Here is a 14,179-nt window from a genome sequence, read left to right as displayed (position 1 = left end):
CCACCCACATGTAAACACACTCAGGTCAACTACAAAATTTGCTGCTGTGACCTCCAACAGCTAAAAAGAATTGGAGACGCCGCTGGCCAGCAGTGTCTTCTCTTGAATGTGGCAGCTTTCCAGTTACATGGAGAGGGCTGTGTCTGGAGCCTGCAAGGGGAAGGACAGGTATATTGGACTATAGCAGGGGCAGATGTCTTCAGCACAGCTCCTTCGTGTGGGTTTCCCCACCAGCTGGAAGCCTGGCCTGTTGCCTCATCCTCCCTCTTGCTCAGTGACCATATGTGCCCAAGGCAATAGGGATCCAGATTTGTGCACATGCAGACTGTGGAGTCACAGATGGGGGTTGTGAGGAAAGGTTGCCTTACCGTATTGCAGTGCATGAGGTGCATGTGTACAGGCTTGAGAGCTGCATGGGACAATGAATGTCTTGCAGGGAATGGCTTCATGGATCTGAAAGTGAAGTCAGATTTGCAGCCTTCCTGGACAAACTCCATTCACCACTTGATTAACTGTTCAAGTTCTGATTTACTATTGCACTTGTTATCATTTCAATAGACCCTCATAAATTTTAGTCTCATTCGCCTTTCATGTGCAATTTCATGCTTGGACTCACCTGGGCATTATCTCTATCTGGTGTGGAGAATCAGTAAAAAGCCACTATCTCATGCAAAATCCAATTAACATAAACCTAAAGAACGTAAGGATTTTGCTAATTCTTGAGACGGGGTAAATAACATCCAATAACCTGCTCCTCAGCTGATGAAAATTAATGTAGGTAGCAGACATATATTCTTTGCAATTAATTATGAGTTAGGATCTGCGTGTAAATGTAGGACTACACAAAGTTTGTGCATGTGTGTGAGAGTGAGGAGACAGGTCTGAACTGCAGAGATTGGATCCCAGTCTGGTTCTAATCTACCCAAGTCACTAGGTGAGCTGCAGGTGTAGGGATCCTGGGTTTTGTTCCTAGCTCTAGTTTGACAGAAAAGACAGGCTCGGCTTGTTGACTATGTTTTGAATAAATGCCTGACAACAGGCATCTTTCCTTGTTAGACAAAAGAATCATTCTTAGATCCTGCCTCACACGGTTGCAGTATTGGCTCCTATTTGTGACAGATCCTCTCCTTGCATGGACACAATGGAGAAGATTCAGTCCCACATCTCTTACACCCTGGGATGGTAAATGCCATCCCTGCAAGAAGGTTAGAGAGAGCTCTCCACTTAACTTCTGAAGTTACTCTGCCGGGTGTAAAGGACCCCCAAGAAAGAGACAGAAAGTTTAAGATATCAGCAGCTTTGTTAATTAAGGGCTTTTGTTAATTAATAGCTCAGATCACCAGCAACAGTGTCTAATGTTGACGTTGTCACCAGGATTCCTCTCAACCATCTAAGACACCTTCGGGTTAGACATCTCTAGCGACCAGTGGAAAGAAAAATTGGGAAAATTAATCTGTTTTAGATGTTTACTTTAGGATGAGATGAACTGTGCCCTCAAGCACACTGACTACCCTGACTGGATCTACACAGATGGGACAGGGAGCCCCCAGTGACTACCCATTTCTACCCATTTTCACCAGTGAGCTCAAAATAAATACAAAAAGGCTGCTGTTAAAGCTGTCCTCCTCCTTGCCAGTAGACAGGAGGGTGGGAAGAGGGTTGGAAGGAGCCAGACGGGGAGAGTTAGCTGAGTCTACTGAAACAAGAATACAGTGAATACAGGTGGAAGCAAGGAATACAGAATAAATGGACTTTCAGTGCCTGAAAAATATCTTCAGAGCACAGTGGACAAACAGTTAAACAAACCCATTCAGGGTGATGCTGCAACAAAGAGCTATTTGGATGTATTACCAGGGTAGGTGAGACAGAGGAAGGTCTTTTCACCTCTGTCTGCTGTCCTGGTGAGATGCTTGTGCCTATGTATTAAAACAAATGCTGAAAAATTCAGGGCTTGTAGAAAAAAAAGTCAAAAAAACCTTCACCTCTATTCAATGCCTGGAGGCACTGAAGGTCTTCCAGCAGGCCTCTCCCTGAACGCAGTCTGTTTAGCTTGTCAGAAAGAAGATCAAAAGGCCACTTGATTGCAGCGTTGAAGGACTTTAGAAGGAAAAAAAAAATACTAAAGGTCTCTTCAGGCTAATGGGTAGATATAAAAGCAGAGTCTGGAAATCAAAATCAGGTCAATTCAAATGAGAATTTGAGAAATAAATGTGGCAGGGAGAGTGATTTAGCACTGCCACATTCTCCACCTTTCCCCAGAGTAATGCAGGATTCAATCCAACACAAGTTATTTCACTGAGGCCCTAATTAAACATAGTAACTTGTGATGTGCAAGGAGGTCAGATGATGTGATCTAATGGTGCAGACAAGCATTCATTTCCAGACACCAGGAAAATATCACATGTAGCGGTGTAGTTAAGCTTGACGGCTGAGCAAATATTAGAGCAGCCTTGGCCCCTTGCAGCAGTCCTTTCAGAATATCCTCAGGGCGTTTTGCAAAGGTGCACATGTTTAAAAACATGTTTTGCTTGAAGTCATATTGTAACTGCAATGTAAAAGTCCTTGTTCTTTGGCTTCTAGTTTTGCTTGCTGGGAAATTAGTACCTAATCAAAGCAGTAGATTTTCCTTGAAAGAGCTGTATGTAACAGAGTGGAAAAAGACACAGGGCTGAAGAAGATCTTGAGAGGGCATCTAATCCATCTCCTACCTGGATTTTAAAAAACTGATGTTTTCACCATCTGTGCCTCACTCTCTTTTCTAGAAGAAAGCAGTTCCTGAGTCTCCCTTTCTGTCATCTGAACCCCAAACTGGGTCACCACGTCGAAGCATTGCATACCCTTTAGAGGGAAAGCCTCACTCTACTGGACCATGGGTTCAGGGACCCTCTCCGAGACACATGGAGCTCAGCAGGAGCTTTGGTAGCTGCTGTGGCATCTTTAAGTGGGATGGTTCAGGCACTCGTAGCAGCACGGTCACAGCAGCTGAGCGCTCAGGATGGACCAGTCCGACAAGCAGCCACCCAAGCACTGACTAGTTTTATTTAAGACTTTAATAGTTCTTATTGAACTTTGCGCTATCATGACTAATCTATTGTTAACACCACTGTGAGTTGTTTGGACTGCCTAAAATACGCTAACCCATTCCTTAAAAACAACTTCCTACTCATACAGCAAGAAGCTCTCCAGGCTTCTCAAAGAGCATTTACACACAAGTGCTGCAGTTAACTTGCCATTGAATACATCTGCATTAATTGCTTGCATTATTAACAATGGAATGGCTGCCTAATTAACTCAGAGGAGCACAGGCTACTTTGCTAAATGTTAATTAAATGCTTCATTGCCAGACTGTGGTTTTTTTCAGCTTCAAAGGAAGCAAACCTACTGTGTATTGCAACCAATTTCCATTCAGTTTATGGAACTGTTCAGTTCTCAATCATAGCACTGCTGAATTAGACCAAACAGACCCTGGAGAAGATGTTTCATTTATATCTTTCCCAGCTCCTAAGAGAGCCAAGTCCTTCTGCTTTTTAAATTTACTCTCCAGTTAAATCAGAAGCAACTGTGTTACAGCTGATGAGCTAAATTGGCTTTAGTGAGAAGAGAATAGAGACCATGAACAGGGTAACTTGGCCACATGTATATTTGGTTTAAGCCAGTATAGCTACTCACAGTCTTATGTGTATGCTCTTAGCTCTCCCCAATTAAAAAACAAAATATTTTAGTTTAAGCTAGCTAGAGTATACATACATACAGTCCTTATTTAGTCATAGGCATCTAATTGGTTTTGGTGGCAATTATGTATTTAACTTTTGTTCCAAGCCTGTACTTCAGGTGATGTTTTCAAATTACAGTTTTTATGGTGCCATTTCTCAGGTCCTCAACCATTTGCAATATTGCATATGGATATTAGGAAGATATAAAAATAACAAAAACATGTTAAAAATCCAGAAAGGAACAAGTCTCCAAGTTCCTTATTATTTCTCAAGTCAGAATTTTTTAGTATTTGCTGAAGGAAGATAAACGTATCAATTATAATATTTCTTTTGTCACCATAGATGGCAAAAAGTTGACTGCTTTCAAAATCCCATTTCATAAAGGTTCACAAATTATTTGTTTCCTAGTTGAAAAATTACATTTCAAATGATCGGCCTGGCAGAAGCAATGAAAAATGATTTGCCATCTTGTAACTTTGACTCTTCAGTGTGGAAAGAGAACACCATGTGTAGCATCAGGCCTGACTTTTAATTTAAAATATAAATGTTCCTTCAGAATAGATGGCTGAGCTCAACCTTGTAAGTCAGGGAATTGAAAAGGAAAAAAGGTGAGAAAGTGATTTTGAGAAGCTAAACAGCAAAACAATCCACAGCATGTTAATAAAAAAGACAAGACTTAGATTTTAGTTGTGCATTTAATGGAAGATGCTTGTTATCACAGTATCACAAGGCCATATATTCTTAATACAGAGGAGGTGAGAAAAAAGGAGAGAAATGCAAATAATCCCACTACATTTTCTAGCCCAGGAAGTTTCTTCTTCTGCCTTATGTAGTTTGATGAGCAGAGAAACCAAGAATAATGTCACCATTTCAGTTCTCGATATTGCTTATCTTTATGGCTCTTCCATGGTGCTAATGGGGCAGTGATGCATCTTAGGGAGATTGCTTTAAGCTCCCTGCAGTGTCAGACAAGCATTAAGGTAATAGTTTAGGCTGCATTTTAGAAGCCTTCTCAATGATCAAAACGAAAGTTGAAATACTGGAAAGGAAAAGGAGAGCCACAGCATGAGAGAATGAGACTAAATATTGTTTGATAACAGCAAGATTAAAGCACTCACCAGGGAATAAGAGATCTGGTGAATATTTAATATAAAATAAATATTCAAGACTTGAAGTCAGGTCATCTCTCTGCCAGAAGAGAGGCATAACAGCTAATTCTAAAGTAACATCCAAGCAAACTGGTCCCACAAATACTTCATCCTATGGACCCAGAATCAAAAATGATCAGTTCGTCACCACTTGACTGAGTTGTAGTTAATATTCCTGTACACGATTGTACCTCAAACAAAAACTTTTGGTTTAAACTACTTTCATTGTATATATAACCCCCATGAATGTTTTAACTGTCTGGTTTTATTTCATAATTCTGCTAGCCTGAGAACATGGGCCCATCAGTTAACATGGCTCAGCTGATAACTGGTAGTGTCCTAAACTTGTGGAAGGGGGTTGATTTGATGTTTAACTCTCAGAGAAGACAGTATGGTCCAATTCTAGATCTGTTCTTATATGGGAATGGATATTTTTAAATAACAATCCTCACATGAAGGCTAAGTGCGGACCTTTGGATCCGTAGTCTGCATCCCTGAAAAATGGCAGCATCGTTTCTCCAGGGAAGGAAATGCATTGCATTAACCCTGTCAGGGGGCAGCAAGGGCAGGCTGCTCCCTAWGGGAAGGGGAGCCGGGACCCGAGCATGGTGGCAAGGATGGCAGAGGCCGTGTCCTCAACAAGGGCAAAAGCAGACAGAACAGTTCCAGTGACTGTAGCCAGGTTCAGCCAAGATCACCAGACAAGTCCACGGTGATGAGGCAGGTCTGAGGTAAAGCCAGGTAATCAGGTTGGCAAGTCAGGGTCAGGCTCAGGTGTAGAGACAGAAACTGGGGTCAAATGCATCCCAGGGATTGCCAGGCAAGTCCATAGTGACGAGGCAGGCCCAGCCGTGAAGTCACGTCCATGCGTCAGGGTGTGCAACAACCAGATATGGGGCCAGGCACGGGCACAGCTGCAACACCACTGCAGTGTGGCTCAGGTGGGCACCAAACACGATAGCACCAGCTTAAAGTCGTTCCCAAGTGATGGAGCGGGGAGCCTCCGCTGAAGCTTCTTCTAACTCTTTGAAGGCCACCAGCTACGTCATCTCTAATGTGGCCCTGAGCCCAGGTAGCCAAACCCCTGTAAGGGTGGTGATGGTGAAGATGTGCTCAGGGCCCTTAACAAATACTTTAAATTTCCCAGGTTGTCTTCAAAATGGAAAAAGCTCTACTCTTCCAGTGGAAGGTAATGTTAAGGCTGGCATTAACAAAGGCCTAGGAAGCAACATGGGTTACCTTGCTTTGCTCTCTGGTTCGCTTGATGGATAAATTATCAGTAGAGCAAACATAACATCTCAGTGCTCTGAAGCAGGGCACAACATAAATGCTGGCAGGACAGATCCAAACATCTTCTAACAGGCAACAAACATTTCATTCTCAACTTCCAATAGAGGAGATTCACCTGTTCTAACTAAGGGAACAATCTGCATGCCTAAATATAGATATCTAGGGACATTTGGGCAGCCCCACAATACATTGTCCAGCCTCTGGCTCTTGCTGCAGGGGATCATGGCTCTCCCACATGTGTCAGGCTGGTCATTTTAGGCACTCTTTGTAGCTAATGGGAAGAAACGCAGCTGCAGCGAATGATTTATCTGACCTATCTTAAATGTCTGTCTTAAAATGAGATTAATCACCCTGTAGAGATGCCTCATTCTCTCTGTCAGTGGTAAAGGGAGCTGGGAGAGAATGGCTGAGACTCTAATCTCTAACTATTCAACACAGAAAGCCGTGCAGATGAATTCCACCCACACTGTCTCCTGCATATGAAATGGTCTGAAAAGCAAAGGAATCCAGCAGCCAGCAGCTCCCCACTAGCAATGATATGATCGTTCCTTTCACCGGTTTCAGTGGCCTAAAGCTCCTGCACCAAAATCTCATTCACTTGCCTATTCTTTTACAAGGTAATAGCACTTGGTCTAATACTTAGCTCTCTTCGTGGATCAAGCTATGCACTAAACATAGCTTGCAGTAGGGTTGGAAATAGGAATGGTACTCTATTATTTTCACATAATCCTCTTGCTCCAGGGGCTGATTATGAATCATTTCACATCCAAAGACAACATAAGTCCCCAGTACCGCAGTGCACCACTTCATCTCTATTCAAAAGTTAAACAGAGAGCCCAGCTTATGAGTTCATGTAGCAACTACCATTTTTGTCTTTAGTAGTAGAAAAGAAATATAGGTGCAAGAGATACAACAGCCCCTGCTCCCTCCCCCAGGGCTAAGCCAACTACTGTGATATTAGAGGGCATCTTCTCCTTGACTTTCAAGGACATTGATTAACCCCGTTTTGCTTGAAAGCTGACAGTTTCATCATTTATCAATCCACAGGAAAGGTGGTGCTAATTTTCCTGATTTTTTCTCCCATATAAGCAGAGGATTTCCCTGCTTAGCTGAGTTCCAGAGTGCTTTTAGAAAAAACAATAGAACTTGATTTAAAAGTGGTTAGAGATAAAACACGTACCTCATTCCCCAGATAAGTCATTTCTCTGCTTATTTTCTCCATTAAAAATGTATACTTATTTCTATTCTGACCTTAGCTTGATTCCAAGTCCAGCTGCTGGATTTTTTTTATTATTATTTTTTCCTCCCAGGCTGAAGAGGTCTCTGCTATCTGTCTGCGATGTAGCAGGTTTTGTGGGCAGGTGCACAGTGAAATACTGCTGCACCGAACAGCAGGGCAGAGCCAGCCATGCGCTTTCCAGATGTGGCACATTACCCACCTACCAGCTGCCAATATTGTGCTGCCAGTAGTGCCATATGGACATTTCACTTTCCTTTAGCGAGACAAGTAAAAGCTCCATTACCCCCAGCTTGTTGCTGATCCTCGTAGAACAGCAAGGATAAAAGCATCTTGATTGCTTCCCCAATTACAAGTTGTTACAATTTCATCCTGTTTTAGGCAATTCACTTCAGCTTCAAGTGTCTCGTCCTGTTGTGACTTTTAGGCTGCCTTGTGTGTGATTCCACTACCACACCTCTGCAGCAAACTGCTTAAGGAGAGAAATATATTTTGGCAGCAAAACTCAGCAAAGGGATAGAGGAGCTGCTACGTTTTGTTTGGTAACACTACACCAATTTTGATTAAAACACTAAGAAAAGTTCTACTTTCCTTTTCTTTGGGGAGGCAGGGTATGAAGGGGTCATGCAGAGCTTGCTCCTGGCTAACACGATCCCCCTTTTCTTAGGAGAGGCTGGATGGATAAAAAACAAACTGGTTTAGGGAAGAATATTTACACCACCAAAAGATCTAGGTGCCGGTGTTGTGCAGGTCCTCTGCAAAAGTGCTTTTACTCCTAGTTAATGAGAAATGCTCACTCTTGGAAACAAATGTACAGATTATTTCTCTCTTTTCCTTGAATTAGTCTCAAAGGTCTGATACGTCACTCATGGTGATATAAAGCCAGGGGAGCTGACTCAACTGATGAGGTGTAGAGAAAATTGGACACATGCTCCTTTCTCATAGCGTTGATACAGGGTGGGGGACCGCCAGTTAAAATAAAAGACAGAACATGGAAAACTGGTCATATGACATATCTTCATGCAGAACCCATTTCCACAAGGTATATAAATGAGGCTAAGAACTTAACTAGATTTGAAAGCTATGCTTTTATTTAGAAGAATCCCCTAAATTTTTTAAGGATGCAAGAGAAAAAGGATTGAAGGAGGAAAAAGCAACTCAAAAGTTCATAAAAATTATGAGATCTCATGCTTCCTGACATGTGTTAGTAACCTATGGACCAGCTAATTTTATGATTATCCATTTCACAGCTTCATTGCCCTTTTCCCTGAAGCTGCAGCTTTGTTGTTGTCGGTGGTGGTAGGTGGATGAACCAGTGATCTGATCAAGCCTGTGAATTCATATAATCTAAGCAACCAATCAATAGCTAATTCATTATGATGAATTGTCTAAATCATGATTAGATTTACAGATGGAAATTCTGAAGAAATGTATGGGTTTAAACATGAAGGGAAAATATATTTTACTAGGTGTAAAGGCATGAGCTGCATCCTTAAGTCGTGAAAAGAAGCATAGAGCTTGGAAAGAAGCATGATGGAACAGTGAGAACATGAAGTTGGGATTTAGGAGCTCTGGATTCAATTCTTGGCATGCCCAAAATGGATTTGGATGAAAGTCAATTAAGGCATAGACTGAGCTGTTGTTCTAGATCTAATTTGAGGGGTTGACAACACTACCGTCCCCAGTTCCTCATCACTTTTGTCAGGTGGAGGTCCACAACCCCACGGCCTACCTGACACAAAAATGGATGGCTAAAATGTGGTTTCAGGAACCTCCAGCTGGTAACAGTGATAACACACTGCTGAAGGATGATAGTAACATCTCAGTTGCTGCTGTCATTTCCAAAGTGATAGTGAATTTATGCTCTTAGCGCTTTTATACCCTTTCCCCCACCTTGTAAAGTAGGATGATACTTCACAAATCTACAGGGTGGTCATGAAAATAAAACTAATGACTGCGTTGTACTTAGGTGCAGTAGTGGTGTGTATGGTTTTAAGTGAACATTTTACATCGTATTTGGTGGGGAGCACATGCCCAGTCCATCACCACAGCTCAGCTGAAGAACAATATTTCTTTATCTTTGGGTAACGCAGTTGCTTCAAGCTGTGTGACCATATCGCTCAGCCAGCTACTTCCACTAATGTAAACAGCTCCCACTTGAGGAAACTTCACTGAAATTGATGGGGCCAGCCTGCGCTAAACAGAGCTCTGCTGATCTACACTGAGTGCCCTTGTTTTTCTCTCTGCTTTCCCAGTTATCACCCTGTGCTGTATCTTCAAGTGCCGGATTCCCCGGACAAAGAAAGAAATAGAGGCACGATACGCTCAACGGCAAGCAGCCAAGACGTACGCAGACAAACTGGAAACCGTGCCACCACTCAACGAGCTGACAGAGATCCCTGGAGGTACATCCCGTGTTCACACCTACACATAAAAAACATCTCCTCTTTGGGGTTGCTTTACATATGCATGAATGCAAAGAGCTAGGTCTTCCCTTAGTTATAAATCACAATGGCTCCCTTGGCACAATCATGAAGATTTTGCCATGGGACAGATTCAGTAAACTCCTCCCATTTTCATGCACTGTTCTGAACCTGGAAAATTTGTGGCAGCAGGCATGGTCATTTAAATAAAAGAGCTAGTTTTTCCACCGGCACAAATCAGGGTCACTCCTTTGAAGCTCATGTTTAAAATTTCCTGAGAATCTGATTTATGTTAAGCACCAGTTCCTGGGGGGAATGTCAGTAGGAAGAAAAAGGTTTGTTAGAGTTTCACATTACCCATAAATGGCTTGCCTAATGGGACGACCAAGAGTATTTCTGTGACTGGTCTCCTCTCCTCTCACTCATCTTTCCTGATTCTGTACCCTAGGCTCTACTGAAAGTCTCCCAACTCTCTCTGGTCATGTCCAGTCCAGACCTCTCAACTCTCTGCCTGTGGTGAAAGAAGAAGATGAAATGGCCCTGCAAGGAAATTAGGGGGACTGCCTTCCTGTCTGTCTGTCTCTTTGGCTTCTCCTTTCTGTGGCTTCCAACAAGATCCATCACACCTTGGACTCACTGCTTCTCAGTTCCCTTTCTGTGCTTCACCTCTGTTTTCTCAATTCCTTTTTACCAAGATCTCTCTCTCTCTCTCTCTTTTTTTCCTGTTTCCTGTGGCTCTGAAAGACCCGTGGTCTACAGCTTCATAGCAGCTTGGATTTTCACTAACTCAGTGATGCTATAGTCATGCAACTGGGGAAAGAGGCAGATAACATAATTGGTAAAATTTAGACCTTCACCAGCAAAATACAGAAATATGTGCTTGACAGTAGGCACTTACACATAGCTCAATATTTCAGAGGTGTCTAGCCACCTAACTATACCTATACTGTAAACTGAGGATGGCCAGACCATTCTCAGGAACTGAACCCAAATGGCAAGAATAAGCTTTTGCCCATACTATTAAATTGTGTTCACCTACAAAGCAGAGCGTAGGTATCCAAATGGCCTGCTGGAAATCATCCCTGACTCATGCTACTCTTAAACTGTGCCTGGGAGAGTAGTACTTGGCCTAGCCCAATACCATGTCAGAGATCTTTCTCGCAGTTCAGTAGTGTAGGCAATCTAGTACTTACACTAGAGTAGTACCATTTAGTAGTTGGTATTATTTAAATTACTGACACAGACAGAGTCTTTGAAGAGACGGGCCACAAAACCTGAGCCTTTCGAATGAACTTTTGCTAAGTCGCTTGAATAGCTTGTGATCATAATTTGCATATACCTATTGCAGTCATTGGAGCTGTTAGAAGTTACTTTACCCCAAGCTGATCCTCTGGACAGGTTTAAGGTTAACCTCATGTTAATGTGCTTTGTTGAGTTCAGACCTTAAAGATGTGCAAAACACTGGGGCAAGTCCCGTTTCCAATTCTTCCATGGAAGTCAGTAGTTGAAATTAAACTTTAAAGTCAAAGTCAAAAGTCATCCAAAGGTCTAGTTAATACACTCTTACTTGTACGAGCAATCACACATGGAAGTGTTTAGTACTGTATCCTTCAATTTCCTGCCCAAAAGATGAAATATCAGCCTCCGTAAGGACCAGCTATCAGTGGATTCCAGGGAGTGTGAAGGTCTGGCTCATGCCTGTAGACAGCAGAAAGCCAAATTAAACCATTTACTGCTGTGTCCTCTTCATGCATAGCCATTACATATGGAAAGACCATAAAATAATGATGAAAATATCCCAAAGATGCAGAAAAGGTAATTGGCAAGGAGGATGGTAGTTTTGCCCCAGAAGGCTAATACATTTTGAACCCCTGTAAGCAGCCTTCACATCCCACAAATATGCCCACAGGCTGCATCCAAAAACTGCCTGTTTTGGTGTGGATTTAATTGGACAATGGTAAAATATTTCATTGCGGACTCGTGAACAAGCTACCATAGCACAGCAGTTTTTGAGAAGTCAGCTGCACCATAAAGACTACCTAAGCTCCCACCCCGTGAAATGCATGGGTTGAGTAGCTGACTCTCTTTGATCTTGCAAGAGACCTTAAATTATGGGTCTGGCATGCTGCAGGGAAGGAGCCTGGTGGATAACAGGTTGCTGAGTGGCTGCTGATGTGGACTAATGGCTCGTGAATACATGTGATCTGAAGCTACCTAGTTCTTTGTGAAAGAGAAGTAAATCTCAGAACAAGAGTCTTCCCAAGCCACCCTGAAGGAACCAATACCTGGGGTAGGATTCATCTATCCACAAGCACACTATATGCATAGATGGAGATATCTGCATCAGAGCTAGTTCTCTAGACTGCTTTTATCCACAGTGAAAAGAAAAAGGTTCTCAAGGATGTGGCTCCTTTCATGGTAAGGGGGGATGCTAAACTATAATAGGTAAATTGTGCCTTAAAAGTGCTTGTTTATCTCCAGTGACTCTAAAGAAGACCCTTAACCCCTAAACGTTAGATGCAAAAGCTTTGTGTGATCAAGCTCACTGGTTTGGCCTCCTTCTGAGATTAGTCTGAATGCTGTACTCAAAAGGGTTTCACTTCGTGAATCAGGCATTTACAACGGAAAGTATACAAACTTTGGGGTCTCTTCTCTGTCCTACTGTTTGCAGATGTGCAGAGTGTAACGATCTGCCATGTCACTCCACTGGCATTTAGCAACCCACCTTGACTTACATATTAATGAAATAARATGTATGTATCAGTTGACTATTTATATATTTATACCATGACAAACCCTGGTAGTCGCAGTCAAGGCCAGAGAGATGACACAAACAATTTCAGTTACGGAATGACTATTAAATGCTTTAAAGATTTCTGAGTCGAATGCTATTAATGATGAACACATTATAATGGTTAAATACTTTCATTTCTTGGCATTTTCTGACTCTATCCCACATTAACTGTGACGGAATATTCCAACTGCCAAATGGCTCTCCATGTGCTTTTTTGAGTGTCATATACAGCAACCCCTTTTTCTGAACACAAATAAAATGGATTTTAGGGTTCAGTGTATAAAATATTATGTACAATTTCCTTCATGCATTTCTGTCTCCCATTTTGCGTGAGAAATACAAGCAGGACTTGGCTCCTGCTCTAAGTGGAGAAGTACCAGGACTATGGCCTGGGAGATCTTTGTGTATTCTGGACTCAGGCAGCCTCAGCTGACTTTTCTGGGAGTTCACACGGTTCCTACTGCTTTTCTCCAGGAAGCATACAATCTTTTTTTTTTTTTTCTCCTTGTCTCATATGAGATGTCAGGATTTCCCCTGCAGTTGTTAGGAAGAGTCTGCATTATCGCCCTTCCATTTGTATGTTCAGATGAATTTCCAGCTTCCAAGACCAAAGGATGATATTTTATATTAGTGTGCAGGCTGTGGGAATATTTTAGGCAAACATAAGAAATTCAGGTTTGATTCCCCCCCTGTAATACACTGATGCAATCTGAAAGTGTCACTACAACAATATATAGGAGTGGGAGATACAGGACTACTAAAGCAAATTAGATGGCAGAGGCTCCAGGTGAGGGTTGAGACATCTTACCAAGGGATCACACCTTATCAAGTTACCACCCGAGCCAGTGTGATACTTTTAAGGTGATTCTTCTCACCAAGAAAACCAAGAAGGGTTAAGTAAAGACRTTATAAGAGTCCTGTATCTATTATGGCTTGTGTGTTAAAACACAACAAAACAGAACCAAATCTGCACTCGGGTTGCTATAGGCCTGTGGTATGTTGCTGCCATTAATTACAGTAGCAGGATCTAGGTCTGGGGCAGGACATGAGCAGAGCCGATACTGTAGCCCTCTGCAGGGCAAGTCATCTTCTGCTTGTCTGTGAGCAAAGATTCCCAGGAAAATCCCAACTGTCCACTCTTATCTGGAGGAGACACACCCCCATGCAGAAAAAAAAAAAAAAAAAGGAACAAAAAAAGAACAAAAGAACAGGCCAGGGTTGTATTGAATTACATGAGAGATGTTTCTGTACCTTCTCCTGGGAGACAGCTCCACACTGTATGTCATTTTGGGGAAATGCTTATGGACTACACTCATAATCTTCATGAACCAGCTCCTACCAATAGAAGCAATTTCCTCTATAGAGCCACAACTTAGCTCTTGAAATTACTATTTCTGTTTTATCTCATTAGTCTTTCTTCTCAAAACAAAGTTATGAAAAGCTGCTGGTCAGTGAGCAAAAGTTCTGTATGGAGAAAGTCCCAGTAAAAGTGTTTTTCCTTTGTCCAAGATTTGCATGGGGGGAGCAGGAGTTTTGTTCCCTCCTTGGCTAATATCACCTTAAGTTAATTACCT

At 42.3% G+C, this 14,179-nt stretch overlaps 1 protein-coding gene across 1 annotated transcript in view; it reads left to right on the top strand.

Annotated features, from left to right (window-relative positions):
* TMIE (transmembrane inner ear) overlaps positions 1 to 14,179 on the top strand; it is a 37,560-nt gene that overhangs the window by 23,043 nt on the left and 338 nt on the right. The window contains exon 3 of the mRNA XM_026089678.1: positions 9,644 to 9,793. Within this exon, the coding sequence (XP_025945463.1) occupies positions 9,644 to 9,793 (150 nt within the window). The remainder of the gene's footprint in view (positions 1 to 9,643; positions 9,794 to 14,179) is intronic.

The sequence above is a fragment of the Apteryx rowi genome, unplaced genomic scaffold, assembly GCF_003343035.1.
Source record: "Apteryx rowi isolate R43461 unplaced genomic scaffold, aptRow1 scaffold_83, whole genome shotgun sequence".
NCBI lineage: Eukaryota > Metazoa > Chordata > Aves > Apterygiformes > Apterygidae > Apteryx > Apteryx rowi.
The sequence above is the reverse complement of the archived record's forward strand: the minus strand, read 5'-3'. Positions and strand labels throughout refer to the sequence as shown.